We start from the raw sequence: 14,630 nt of genomic DNA, 5'->3' as shown, positions 1-14,630 counted from the left end.
ACCACTCTCACAGTGTGCAGGGAGGGTGAGTGTGCAGTGACCACTCTCACAGTGTGCAGGGAGGGTGAGTGTGCAGTGACCACTCTCACAGTGTGCAGGGAGGGTGAGTGTGCAGTGACAGATACCACTCTCACAGTGTGCAGGGAGGGTGAGTGTGCAGTGACAGATACCACTCTCACAGTGTGCAGGGAGGGTGAGTGTGCAGTGACAGATACCACTCTCACAGTGTGCAGGGAGGGTGAGTGTGCAGTGACCACTCTCACAGTGTGCAGGGAGGGTGAGTGTGCAGTGACAGATACCACTCTCACAGTGTGCAGGGAGGGTGAGTGTGCAGTGACAGATACCACTCTCACAGTGTGCAGGGAGGGTGAGTGTGCAGTGACAGATACCACTCTCACAGTGTGCAGGGAGGGTGAGTGTGCAGTGACAGATACCACTCTCACAGTGGGCGGTGTGAGCGCCACACACGCAGAGCAGGAACCCGAGTTAGGAGGCGCTCTCGGCAGAGGGGTGGGTGCATGGGCTGCTGGGGGTCTGTCCGCATCCAGGGAAGTTGCCTTTGGCGTGGGAGCCATCAACTAGGTTAGATTTGACTTGTGCTTGTCATCTCTCAACATTGCAACCTCATAGCTCTGATTCTTGCAACTATACTGCTCACAAACATTAGGGGATATTTCAAAATGAATATGAAGCGACAAAATATCTCCTGATGTTTGTGAGCAGTGTATTTGAAGTGGGTAAGAGTATCCTCTTGAAAATCTGAGGAATTTATTTTGTATCTTACAACTATTGCTAATACCAATATGCATGGCGGACCAATGCTAGGGACCACTCCCACCTTTCTGGGGCCTTGAAAACAAACTTGAGGACCTAAAATCAGGTGTGCCCATAATACAACTTTGAGAAGTGACTGGGCCTCTGTGTTGGTCTGTGTTTTGGACACAGATATGGCATGAGGAGGGGTCTGGTCATTGTGGAGGTACCTGACAGTCTGCTGCACGATCGACCCTCGAACAACACAGGTTTGAACTGCATGAGTTTACCCATATGCTTTTTTTCCCAATAAATATATAGTCAGCCGTCTCTATCCCCCAGGTTTTGCATCCACAGTTCTACCAACTGCAGATGCAGATGGCCAATGATTGTGCATCAGTCTGTGCCGTTTTATACAGGGGCCTGGAGCCTACATGGGTGTTGGTATATTGCAGTTCTGGAACCGATCGCTCATGGAAACTGATGGATAGCTGTAGTTAATTAAGGTTCAGGGGAATCAGAAAGTATAGGTGTATTTCTGACTGAGTAGGGTCAGTGCCCAAGCCCCCTGTGTTGTTCAGGGGTCAGTGGTATAAGTTAGAATTTGGAGACACATTTATACAGGTGCGATGTGTTCACATGGGTTAGTAGTTTGTTAGGCACAAGGCCCTGGGAGGAGACAGGATTCAGAGCTTTCTTATGAACGTCAAGTGTGCTCTTGCTGATCCTAGTTTGATAGTCCCAGTTTGACGGGCACACGTTGGTCTATGTCCACATATTTGTGGATGTCCCGGCTCCCAGCTGGACTGTTTGGAAGAGTGGGCCAGATCTTCTCCATATTTGCATCTGTCACAGCATCACACAGCATGAGCCTAAGTGTGAGCTGAGTGTCTGACTGAGTGACTTAAGTCGACACGATCACCAGCATGGGCCCGACAGGTGACGACACTAAGGCAACATTGACCACAATGAGCACAGGCTCCCAGTGGCTCCTGGGCTCCTGGGATGATGTCATAGCCCATGTCCTTAAAGGTTCTCCTGGGCTCTCTGAGGGCTGTCCTTAGGCATTTATCCAATTCCATAGACCACCCCCCACAGGGCCTGTCTTTCAGTTGAGGGAGTGAGAGTTGAGGACGATGAAAGTGATTATCCAAGTGCAGAATTTTTCAAATTTGTTGCGACACCTTAGTTCATTGATTGCTTTCTCATGTGCCTTGACCATGGGCCTTCAGCAAACTGAGTAACCCCTTGCTTGAGCCAGTGACCTTGGGTCCAAGCTGGTGAGCTTTTTGCTCAAGCCAGATGAGCCCGTGCTCAAGCTGGTAACCTCGGAGTCTCGAACCTGGGTCCTCGGCATCCCCAGTCCGACGCTCTATCCATTGCGTCACCGCCTGGTCAGGCAAATTTTTCAAATTTAAAAATTAAATTTTTATACTCAGACATTTTTGCAACTTAAAATTTCTTCCTCTTTCCTCTGTGGTAAATCCTAAATAACTTAGATATTTCAAACGTGTATGTTTTCCAAATTGGCCTTGTTTAGATGCTGAACTATTTGGAAATAAAAGTCTGGAAAAGAGATGGGAAATTTCACACTGGGGGGAAGTGAAACTAAATAGACCTATCTTTTCCTCTCTCTGCACTAAATAAGTAATACCCTGATTCAGATACACTGTAGATTTTGTGAAAATTGTTTTCCCATCATATACACCATCAGATGAGAGATCCTTGCACTTGTGAGAGGCGAGGCAGGGCACAGACGGCCTCTGGGCCCTCTGTTTTTATAGCGATGGACATTTTCATGGTATAGTTTATCATTTGTCAGGAAGCCCTTATGTGGGTCTGGTTCCCTGTGACTCTGCCGTGTGTGTGTGTGTGTGTGTGTGTGTGTGTGTGTGTGTGTGTGCGCGCGCGCGCGCGCGCTGTTCCATGCCCTGTTCCCTTCCCTGATCCCCACACCCTCCCCCAGTCTTTTCCTCTAACTGTGCATTCTGTTTAGTTCTGAAGTTTGAGCTCTCGGTGGGCGTAATTCGGGCGTACTGGTTCATTTCCTGGGGGTAAATACCTTCTTGGTTTCTTCCTAGGTTGTGCTGGTGAGGTGGAACGAGCCCTACCAGAAGCTGGCCACGTGCGACGCGGATGGAGGCATATTTGTGTGGATTCAGTATGAAGGAAGGTGGTCTGTGGAGCTGGTCAACGACCGAGGGGCCCAGGTGGGTGGACCGGGGCCTCCTGCAGCTGGAGAGGGCCCAGGCACGTGGGCTGGGCGCGTGGGCTGGGCGCGTGGGCCGGGGCCTCTTGCAGTGGAAGGCTGCTGGAGAGGCAGCCCAGACCCCCGTGTTCCAGGGCCAAAGTAAGCTCTTCCCAGAAACGGGGAGTAGAGATAAGTGGAAGGAGGACCCCGCCTTTTGTCTTCCTGGGCATATCACCAGGAGAAGGATCCTACTTCCTCCCCTTCAGCCGTGCTGCTGCCGTGAGGATGCTCCGTTCTAGAGCTTTAATGAACCCTGTGAGTTGTTCTGCACGCAGTGTGGGGAGTGCCTGGTAAATTGGGGGCCTGGGGAGCACTCCTGGAAGATCACTTGCTAGCTCCCGTTGGCAGGGTGTTTTCCCTGTGCCGTAAGCCTCGTGGGTCTCTTGCTGGAAGCGCACGGCTCTCTCCCAGCCACTCACCAGCGGAGTTTCTACACTTTCTTCTGTCAGGTCTCAATTAGCACAGCTGCCTGTGGTCCTCCCTCAGCTCCTCCTTTCTGATAAAGATTTGTCCCCCTCAGAGGAAAATAGTTGCTCCAAGGACACCCTGCGGAGCTGTGCTATTTAAAACCCCACTCCATAAAGCCTCTGGCTCAGGGGACAGCTCTGCTCTTCCTCCCGCGTGGGGATGGCTGCAGGGAGCGCCTTTTCTGTGCTTGAGGATGCGTGACCTTCCCCTGTGACCTGTCCCCAGCGGTGAGCAGGTAGGGCTCCAGAACCGAGTCCTCAGGACGACTGTGCTGCTCTCCTCGCCCAGATGCTTTCCCTGGGACTGGCGTTACGTGTCTCTGAGGACAGGGTTCTCACCCTTTCCTCTCTGCTCTGTGGCTTAAGTAAGCTGGGAGCTCCCCAAGTCTGAAAGAGACCAGTGACACGACAGAACACTGCAAGGAGTAAAGGTATTAGCAGTTATTATTAGCAGATTGAGGATTTTTATAAGATGTAACCACACAAGACAAATCTACCTTTGGGTAAAGTAGAATTTTCTTTCTTTGTGAGTCTGTTTATTTGATAGGGTAAGTATAATATTTTTGACTGACTGAAAAGGTCATGTTAGTTTCCTGCATTCCTCCATAGAGTGATAAAAAAAGGAGTTAGAACCTACCATGTGACTACTAATTAGCCTTCTTAATAGAGCCACAGATATGGAAATGTCCATGACCATGAGAAGTTTGTGTCACCAAGGAGGTGGATGTTGTGGTCAAGAGCATAAGCTCTGGCCCTGGCCGGTTGGCTCAGTGGTAGAGCGTCAGCCTGGCGTGCAGAAGTCCCGGGTTCGATTCCCGGCCAGGGCACACAGGAGAAGCGCCCATCTGCTTCTCCACCCCTCCCCCTCTCCTTCCTCTCTGTCTCTCTTCCCCTCCTGCAGCGAGGCTCCATTGGAGCAAAGATGGCCCTGGCGCTGGGGATAGCTCCTTGGCCTCTGCCCCAGGCGCTAGAGTGGCTCTGGTCGCAACAGAGAGACGCCCCGGAGGGGCAGAGCATTGCCCCCTGGTGGGCAGAGCGTCGCCCCCTGGTGGGTGTGCCAGGTGGATCCCGGTCGGGCACATGCGGGAGTCTGTCTGACTGTCTCTCTCCGTTTCCAGCTTCAGAAAAATACCAAAAAAAAAAAAAAAAAAAAAAAGAGCATGAGCTCTGGAGTGAAACCATGCAGGCCAAGAATGCCACTTGGTGGGTGACTCCTCAGTGGAGACACCCCTCTGTACCTCATTCCCTCATCTGTAACATAGGGCCTCTCACGGTGCCTGCCCCAGAGGATTACTGGGACTAAGGAAGACTAAACGTGGGGAATGCTTGTGGCATTGTCTGCATAGGATATTCTTCTCCAGAAGTTGTTAGAGTGTCTACAGAATTATGAGGTGCTAGTGCCTCTATAGCACCCGAGCATAGAACCCACCTGCCCTAGAATAGTCTCCATGATGCCATCACCAGAGACTCGCCTCAGGTCTGGAGGCAGCGATCCTCATGGCTTCCTGCAGACACTTCTCTGAATTTGCCCGGAAGAGTCTCTAAGGTGCTGTAATTTTCCTGTTCACCAAGGTGTGAACTCTTTCCTCAGAAGCGCCCCATGGTCAGGTGAGACGTGGTTTCATTAGGACAGCATGAGGTCCTTAAAGTGTTACCCAGAGAGCTGCAGTGACCGGGAGCCGGGGATGCCAGCTCAGTGCCTCCCGTCCACGTGTTGGCTCAGTCTCCACAGGAACCCTTTCAGGAGATGCTGTTAAATAAGCTCACGGGTGCAGAAGCAGAACTTGAACTCAGGTTTGAGTCCAAAGTGCTGTATCACACTGCCTCATTTCCTGACAAAAACTTTTCTCTTTTAGCAGAAATGCGTGTATTGCATTCATAATATATTGATTGTTCCAACATTTTTGAGGTAGCAATACTGTTTAGTTGCTTCATGTTTTTATTCCTGCTTCCCAGAGTGCATATTTAATTGTTTCAATTCTGCTGTACCTTTACTGTATTCCCTATTATTCTAAGATCAGACTTTAGATGGGAGATGCCCGAGAGATCTCCCTCCTACCCCTCCGTTACTCAGGTGTGACCACATCGGGTTGCCAGCCTGCGCACTTTCCTTCTCACAAAGTACATAACACCCAGGAAAGGTGCTTCCTGGCATCAAGGGACAAAAGTGCACTGAATTGGAAAACCCTCGGTAGAGGCAACAGCTGTGTGGTCTCTACCACCATCATATTCCTCAGCTTTTCTTGTCATTCAGAATTCGATGCAAGCAGACATGTTAGAAAGAAGAAAGGAAGGCTGAATTCAGACTTGTGGGTGAATGAGCTTACATGGATCACTGAGAATGTCACAAATGCCTGTGCCTGCTGGGTTCTACCAGCATAAAGGGTATCTTGTACTCTGATTCATGCTTTTATATAATTTTACTTTTTGGATCTGATTCTACACATTGCAAGACCCATTGAGCAGTTGTCATCATTAAATGCCTACATTTTGAGGAGGTATGGTTGCTTTTAATTGTGGAGAAGTCAGATCTGAGCAGAGAACACATTTTGGTGAGGGGGAATCAGCGGCGGAGGGTGCGGAGGCTCTGTGCCCCGGAAACGGTCTCTGGGGGAGGCAGGGCAGTTTGTGACTTGGAAGAGGAAGATCCTTGAAATCTGCTAAGAGAAAATAATACTCTTTAGAAGAAATGACAGGTGATCCTTGTTATATAACATGCCTTTCATTGAGACAAAATAATCAAACATCTGGCAAAAGCTAATCAGGGGTCTCAAACTCGCGGGCCGCATGCAGCCCGCCGAACAATTTTGTGCGGCCCGCAGACTAATCCACGAAGTTCAAAATATTTTGGATAAAATTAAGTAAGCCCGTGGATTAGTCTGCAGGCCGCACAAAATTGTTCGGCGGGCCGCGAGTTTGAGACCCCTGAGCTAAGTGATGCTTTAAGAGTTTCTCTTTTAGGAAATGATTGAGTCTGGAATAGTGCATGCATATTTTCATAGTGTTAGTCCCTGAGGCAGGTCTAAGATAAAGCTATCCCCGGGCCCTGCTCAGCCTCAGCCAGCCCGTGTCTGAGCACACTGGTTAGTGGAACGAGGAGAGCACGGGGACCCTCTGCAACTGAAAGACAGCAGTGGGAGGGGCTTGCTGCTCACCTTCTTTACAGCACTGGGCACAACTGTTTTTGCTTTTGCTTCTTTCAGTTGTGACATGTTCTCATCACTCTGCTGACCTAATGTAATCAACCCAGTTAGTTCATGTAAACATCCTGTTTCCATTTTTGGGACTGTAAGATTGGTGGTGTCTTGGACGAGATTCTTTTAAATGACTATTAGCCTTCTACTAAGATCTTTTTCCTTTTAGTACAAGTATTGTGCAAGATCAATGAGTTAAAATGCATGTAAATAGAAGCGTTATTTTTACAAAGTGGAAGGAAAGACTTTTCAAATTTATTTGCAGAATTAATGTGTTGTCTCTAAAACATGTTTTAAGTTCTTAAGGAAAACTAGGTAGTGTAATTGGTTAAAGCATAAGACCAGTGAAATCAAGGTTCTGAATTTACCCAAGAAAACAACTTTTTCCAGTAACCAAACCAGCTAGCTGTTAAAGACTTTTCTCGCAAATCCTTGCCATTGTCGCACTGCAGATTGCTGATCATTCGGCGTCAACTCATAACCCCAGCTGGCAAAGCAGCAAAAAGTTCGTGTCCCTTTGGTTTGCATTCATTTATTTTATTATTTCCTGAAATGTGGTATTTTTAGTAACATCACAAATTTTCTTATTATTTTTTAATGTCACAAATTTTAAAGAAAGTACATTTCTAAATATAAACAATGGTGAACGCTGTAGGTACCAACGTTTTATGTTAGTAAGCAGAGATGAGAGAGAAAGGCAGTGTAAACTGAGACAGAAACTTAAGGTGATAAGAAAGCAGGACCAAGTATAACTAATTAGAATAAAAATAAATGACTAAATTCACAAATCAAAAGATAATGTTTGGCAGATTATATTTTTTAAAAACATGACTATACACTATTAAGAACCACACTTAAAACTTAAAAGCATATGCAAGTTTGAAAGAATGGAAAAGATACATTAGACAAATATCAAGTAATAAGAAAAGCTGAAGTAGCTAATAGTTCTATCAGCTAAAATAGATTTTACATAGACCGAAAGCAATGTTTGGTTTATAAAGGATAATACATGGTGATAAAAACTTTAGTTTATTTGCCAAGAAGCTATTTTAAATATGTATATACCTATTAATAATGATAGCTTAAAAATTTATGAAGAAAATAGAACTGAAAGGGAAATTTGATAAATTCATTGATATACTCAGAGGTTTCAACAAAAACACACATCAACAAAGATATTAGAAGATCTGAACAACACAGTTAATACGCTTGACCTAATGGACGTGTATACATTCTGAATCCACCAATAAGAGAACATACATTTTTTTCAAATACACATAAAACATTTACAAAAACTGATCATGTTCTAGGGTTCTGTTAACTTTCTTGTGAAGGTGCAGATAGTAATTTTTTTTATTATTAGCATTATTTTATTTTATTTTTATTAATTTTAATGGGGTGACATTGATAAATCAGGCTACATATGTTCAGAGAGAACATCTCCAGGTTATTTTGACATTCGATTATGCTGCATTTCCATCACCCAAAGTCCAATTGTCTTCAGTCACCTTCTAACTGGTTTTCTTTGTGCCCCTCCCCTCCCCCAACCTTCTCCCTCTCCTCCCCCCCACCCTGTAACCCCCATACTATTGTCCATGTCTCTGAGTCTTATTTTTATGTCCCACCTATGTATGGAGTCATTTAGTTCTTAGTTTTTTCTGATTTATTTCACTCAGTATAATGTTATCAAGGTCCATCCATGTTATTGTAAATGATCCGATGTCATCATTTCTTATGGCTGAGTAGTATTCCATAGTATATATGTACCAAAGCTTTTTAATCCACTTGTCCACTGACTGACACTTGGGCTGTTTCCAGATCTTTGCTATTGTGAACAATGCTGCCATAAACATGGGGGTGCATTTCTTCTTTTGAAACAGTGCTATGGTGTTCTTGGGGTATTTTCCTAAAAGTGGTATAGCTGGGTCAAAAGGCAGTATGATTTTTAATTTTTTTTTTTCTGAATTTGGAAACGGAGGCAGTCAGACAGACTCCCGCATGCGCCCTACTGGGATCCACCCGGCACGCCCACCAGGGGGGCAATGTTCTGCCCATTTGGGGCGTAGCTCTGTTGCAACCAGAGCCATTCTAGCGCCTGAGCCAGAGGCCACAGAGCCATCCTCAGTGTCCGGGCCAACTTTGCTCCAGTGGAGCCTTGGCTGTGGGAGGGGAAGAAAGAGACAGAGAGGAAAGAGAGGGGGAGGGGTGGAGAAGCAGATGGACGCTTCTCCTGTGTGCCCTGGCCGGGAATCGAACCCGGGACTCCTGCACGCCAGGCCGACGTTCTACCACTGAGCCAATCGGACAGGGCCTGATTTTTAATTTCTTGAGGAATCTCCATACTGTTTTCCACAGTGGCTGCACCAGTTTGCATTCCCACCAGCAGTGCAGGAGGGTTCCCTTTTCTCCACATCCTCGCCAGCACTTTTTCTGTGTTGTTTTGTTGATGAGCGCCTTTCTGACTGGTGTGAGATGATATCTCATTGTGGTTTTAATTTGCGTTTCTCTAATGATTAGTGATGTTGAGCATTTTTTCATATGCCTGTTGGCCATCTGTATGTCCTCTTTGGAGAAGTGTCTATTCATTTCTTTTGCCCATTTTTTGATTGGATTGTTTATCTTCCTGGTATTGAGTTTTACAAGTTCTTTATAAATTTTGGTTACTAAATCCTTATCAGACGTATTGTCTAATATGTTCTCCCATTGTGTAGTTTGTCTTTTTATTCTGTTCTTATTGTCTTTAGCCTTTGCAAAAGCTTTTTAGTTTGATATAGTCCCATTTGTTTATCCTGTCTTTTCACTTGCCTGTGGGGATAAATCGGCAAATATTACATATTTCTGCGAGAGATGTTAGAGAGCTTACTGCCTATATTTTCTTCTAAGATGCTTATGGTTTTATGCTTACATTTAAGTCCTTTATCCATTTTGAGTTTATTTTTTTGAATGGTGTAAATTGGTGGTCTAGTTTCATTATTTTGCAGGTAGCTGTCCAATTTTCCCAACACCATTTGTTGAAGAGGCTGTCTTTACTCCATTGTATGCTCTTACCTCCTTTGTGAAATATCAGTTGTCCATAAAGGTGTGGGTTTATTTCTGGGTTCTCTGTTCTGTTCTGTTGATCTATATGCCTGTTCTTATGCCAGTACCAGGCTGTTTTGAGTACAATGGCCTTGTAGTATAACTTGATATCTGGAAGTGTGATACCTCCCACTTTATTCTTCCTTTTCAAGATTGCTGAGGCTATTCGTGTTCTCTTTTGGTTCCATATAAATTTTTGGACTATGTGTTCTATATCTTTGAAGTAAGTCATTGGTATTTTAATTGGAATTACATTGAATTTATAAATTGCTTTGGGTAATATAGACATTTTAATGATGTTTATTCTTCCTAACCATGAGCACGGTATATGCTTCCACTTGTTTGTATCTTCCCTGATTTCTTTTATCAATGTTTTATAATTTTCCGAGTACAAGTCTTTAATCTCCCTGGTTAAATTTATTCCTAGGTACTTTAGTTTTTTGGTTGCAATGGGGAAGGGGATTGCTTCCTTAATTACTCTTTCTGACAGTTCATTGTTGGTGTATAAAAATGCCTCTGATTTCTGAGTATTAATTTTATATCCTGCCACCTTGCTGAATTCATATATCAGGTCCAGTAGTTTTTTGACTGCGACTTTAGGGTTTTCTATATACAATATCTTATCATCTGCAAATAATGATAGTTTTACTTCTTCTTTTCCAATTTGGGTGCCTTTTACTTCTTTTTCTTGTCTGATTGCTGTGGCTAGGACTTCCAGAACTATGTTGAATAAGAGTGGTGAAAGGGGGCACCCCTGCCTTGTTCCTGATCTTAAGGGGATTGCTTTTAATTTTTGCCCATTGAGTATGATGTTGGCTGTGGGTTTGTCATAGATGGCCTTTATCATGTTGAGGTATGTTCCCTGTATTCCCACTTTGCTGAGAGTTTTGATTATTAATGGGTGCTGGATTTTATCAAATGCTTTTTCTGCATCTGTTGAAATTATCATGTGGTTTTTCTCCTTCCTTTTGTTTATGTGATAATCACATTGATTGATTTGCGAATATTGTACCAGCCTTGCCTCCCCAGAATAAATCCTACTTGATCATGGTGTATGATTTCTTTCATATATTACTGGATCTGGTTTAATATTTTGTGAGGATTTTAGCATCTAAATTCATCAGGGATATTGGCCTATAATTTTCTTTCTTTGTGTTGTCTTTGCCTGGTTTTGGAATCAGAATTATGCTCGCCTCATAAAAGGAGCTTGGAATTCTTCCTTCCTCTTAAATTTTTTGAAATAGCTTGAGAAGGATAGGATTTAGTTCTTCTTTGAATATTTGGTAGAATTCACTTGTGAAGCCATCAGGCCCAGAACTTTTCTTTTTTGGGAGTTTTTTGATAACTGTTTCGATCTCATTTGTTGTAATCGGTCTGTTTAGGTTTTCTGATTCTTCCAGAATGATTTTTGGAAGATTATATGTTTCAAGGAATTTGTCCATTTCATCTAGGTTGTCAAGATTTTTGGCATACAGTTCTTCATAGTATTTTCTTACAATATTTTGTATTTCTGTTGTGTCAGTTATTGCTCCACTCTCATTTCTAATTTTATTTATTTGAGTCTTCTCTTTTTTTCTTGGTGAGTCTGGTTAAAGGTTCATCGATCTTGTTTACCTTTTCAAAGAACCAGCCTCTGGTTTCATTGATCCTCTGTATTGTTTCTTTAGCCTCTATGTCATTTATTTCCGCTCTGATCTTTATTATTTCCTCCCTTCTACTACCTCTGGGCTTTACTTCCTGTTCTTTTTCTAGTTCTTTTATATGCAGGGTCAAGTTGTTTATTTGAGCTTTTTCTAGCTTTTTAAGTATGCCTGTAATGCTATGAACTTTCCTCTCAGGACTGCTTTCGCTGTGTCCCATAAATTTTGAGTTGATGTATGCTCATTATCGTTCATTTCTAGGAGTTTTTTTATTTCTTCTTTGATCTCATTGTTAATCTATTCGTTATTTAATAACATGCTATTTAGTTTCCAAGTGTTTGAGTATTTTTCAGTTTTTCTATTGTGGTTGATTTCTAGTTTCATGCCATTGTGATCAGAGAAAGTGCTTAATATGATTTTAATCTTCTTAAATTTGTTGAGACTGCTTTTGTGCCCTAACAAGTGGTCTATCCTAGAGAATGTACCATGAGCACATGAAAAGAATGTATATTCTGCTGCTTTAGGTTGAAAGGCTCTGAAGATATCTGTAAAATTGAGTTGATCTAGTGTGTCCTGTAAGTCTGCTGTTTCTTTGTTAATTTTCTTTCTTGAGGATCTATCTAGTGATGTTAGTGGGGTATTAAAATCCCCTACTATTATAGTATTGCTGTTGATCTCGCCCTTTAAATCCATTAAAGTCTGCTTTATATATTTAGGTGTTCCTATATTAGGTGCGTAGATATTTATAATGGTTATATCTTCCTGTTGGATTGCTCCCTTTATCATTACGTAGTGACCTCCTTTATCTCTTCTATAGCCTTTGTTTTAAAGTTCATTTTGTCAGATGTGAGGGCGATCTGGCTGCGACATCTGTCACCCCATTGATCGCCAGGTTTGATTCGGCTGATCTGGCTGGCTAGGCGGGTGTCCCCTTCCTCCCTCACCGCTCCATGTGTGTCCCTCCTGAAGCTGCGTGCTCGGTCAAGGGTATACGAGTAGCTGCGCTCCCCTGCTAGAACCTCCAAACAAATCTCAATCTCAAGTTCATTTTGTCTGATAGAAGTATTGCTACCCCAGCTTATTTTTCATTTCCATTTGCATGAAATATTTTTTTTTCCATCCTTTTATCTTCAGTCTTTGTGCATCTTTTGTTTTAAGGTGTGTCTCTTATAGACAGCATATGTATGGGTTCTGTTTTCTTATCCCCTATGTCTTTTGATCGGATCATTTAATCCATTTACATTTAAAGTTATTGATATGTATTTGTTTATTGCCATTTTATTCTTTTTTTTAATTTATTCATTTTAGAAAGGAGAGAGAGAGGGAGAGGAGAGAGAGACAGAGAGAGAGAAGGGGGAGGAGCAGGAAGCATCAACTCCCATATGTGCCCTGACCAGGCAAGCCCAGGGTTTTGAACCGGCGACCTCAGCATTTCCAGGTCGACGCTTTATCCACTGCGCCACCACAGGTCAGGCCCTGCCATTTTATTCTTTAAAACTGTATTTCTCTTTTGCTATATTCTTTTTCTCCTTTGATCTGTTTACAACAGGCCCCTTAGCATTTCTTGTAGCATTGGTTTGGTTGTAGTGAATTCCTTGAGGTTTTTTTTGTTTGGAAAGCTTTTTATTTCTCCTTCAATTTTAAATGATAGCCTTGCTGGATAAAAAGTAGTCTTGGTTGTAAGCTCTTGTTCTGCATTACTTTGAATATTTCTTGCCATTCCCTCTGGCCTCAAGTGTTTCTGTTGAGAAGTCAGAAGTCATCCTTATGGGGGCTCCTTTGTAGTTGATAGCCTTTTTTTCTCTAGCGGCTTTTAATATTTTCTCTTTATCACTTAGCCTTGGTATTTTAATTATGATGTGTCTTGGTGTAGATTTCTTTGGGTTTCTCTTTAATGGAGTTCTCTGTGCTTCTTGAACTTGTGAGACATTTTCCTGCCTTAATTGAAGGAAGTTTTCAGCTTTGATATGTTTGAACAAAGTCTCTATCCCTTGTTCTTTCTCTTCTTCTTCAGGAACCCCTATGATGCGGATGTTATTTCTCTTCATGTTGTCACAGAGCTCTCTTAGAGTTTCCTCAGACTTTTTGAGTCTCTTTTCTTTTTTCTGCTCTGCTTTTGTGCCTTCATTTATCTTGTCCTCTAACTCGTTGATTCGATTCTCAGCTTCATCCATCCTGCTTTTAATTCCTTCCATTGTGTTCTTAATTTCTGATATTGTATTTGTCATTTCTGACTGATTCTTTTTTATTATTTCAATGTCTTTTTTTATATTTGTTATCTCTTTATTTAGGTGTTTGTAATTACCATCTATTGTTGTTCTAAGATCTTTGAACATCCTAACAATTGTTATTTTAAACTCTGCATCTGGTAATTTGGTTATATCTGACTCATTCAGGTCCTTTTCTGGGGATTTCTCTTGCTTCATTTGTGTTGCATTTCTCTGCCTTCTCATTTCTGTGTAAAAGAAGGTTTTGGCCACTGGAGTCCACTGAGTGTGGTGGCCTCTGTTCTCTAGGTGTGGTCTCCAGATAGTAAATTTTTAAGGCTTTGTGGGCTAGGAGCCACAATTGAGGCTATTATGTAATTACTACGTAACAAAAAATAATATGATTTTCCAGAAAACTTCCACTGATGAAATGTAAAACTTTATTTATAGACACTAAGATTTGAATGTTATGATTTCATATATAACAAAATATCATTCTTCTATTTATTTCTTCCTTCACCATTTTAAACCATTCTCAGTTTATAGGTTATACAGAAATGGGTGGTAGGACAGACTTGGCCCACTGGCCAGTTTGCCAACCCCTGTTTTAGGGTATAAATAAAACCTCAACAAAATTCCATTGGTAGGTATCATGCTTAATAGACCATGATTTCTGAATACAATGCAACTAGGTTAGAAGTTATTAAAAAAAAGATAAATCTAAGAAATTGTTGAAATTTGATAATTTTGTTTTTTAGAGAGAGCGAGAAGAAGAGGAACAGACAGTAAGGGAGAGAGATGAGATGCATTAACCCATAGTTGCATCACCTTAGTTGCTCATTAATTGCTTTCTCATATGTGCCTTGACTGGTGGCTCCAGAAGAGCCAGTGATCCCTTGCACAAGCCAGCGACCATGGGGTCATGTGAAATTTGGTCACTTTAAAGCGCATTGTTAAGTAGCTCATGGGTTAAAGAATAAATTTTATGGAAATTTGTAAAGTCCTAGATCTGGATGATGATGAAGTCACATATCAAAATT

At 42.7% G+C, this 14,630-nt stretch overlaps 1 protein-coding gene across 3 annotated transcripts in view; it reads left to right on the top strand.

Moving 5' to 3' along the window:
- The window catches only part of TULP4 (TUB like protein 4), a 185,093-nt gene that overhangs the window by 109,415 nt on the left and 61,048 nt on the right, over positions 1 to 14,630 (top strand). For all 3 annotated transcript variants that reach the window (XM_066372934.1, XM_066372932.1, XM_066372933.1), the window contains exon 3: positions 2,835 to 2,963. In XM_066372934.1, coding sequence (XP_066229031.1) covers positions 2,835 to 2,963 — 129 coding nt within the window. The remainder of the gene's footprint in view (positions 1 to 2,834; positions 2,964 to 14,630) is intronic.

The sequence above is a fragment of the Saccopteryx leptura genome, chromosome 3 (assembly GCF_036850995.1).
Source record: "Saccopteryx leptura isolate mSacLep1 chromosome 3, mSacLep1_pri_phased_curated, whole genome shotgun sequence".
Lineage (NCBI taxonomy): Eukaryota > Metazoa > Chordata > Mammalia > Chiroptera > Emballonuridae > Saccopteryx > Saccopteryx leptura.
This window is presented reverse-complemented; position numbering and strand designations above follow the sequence as displayed.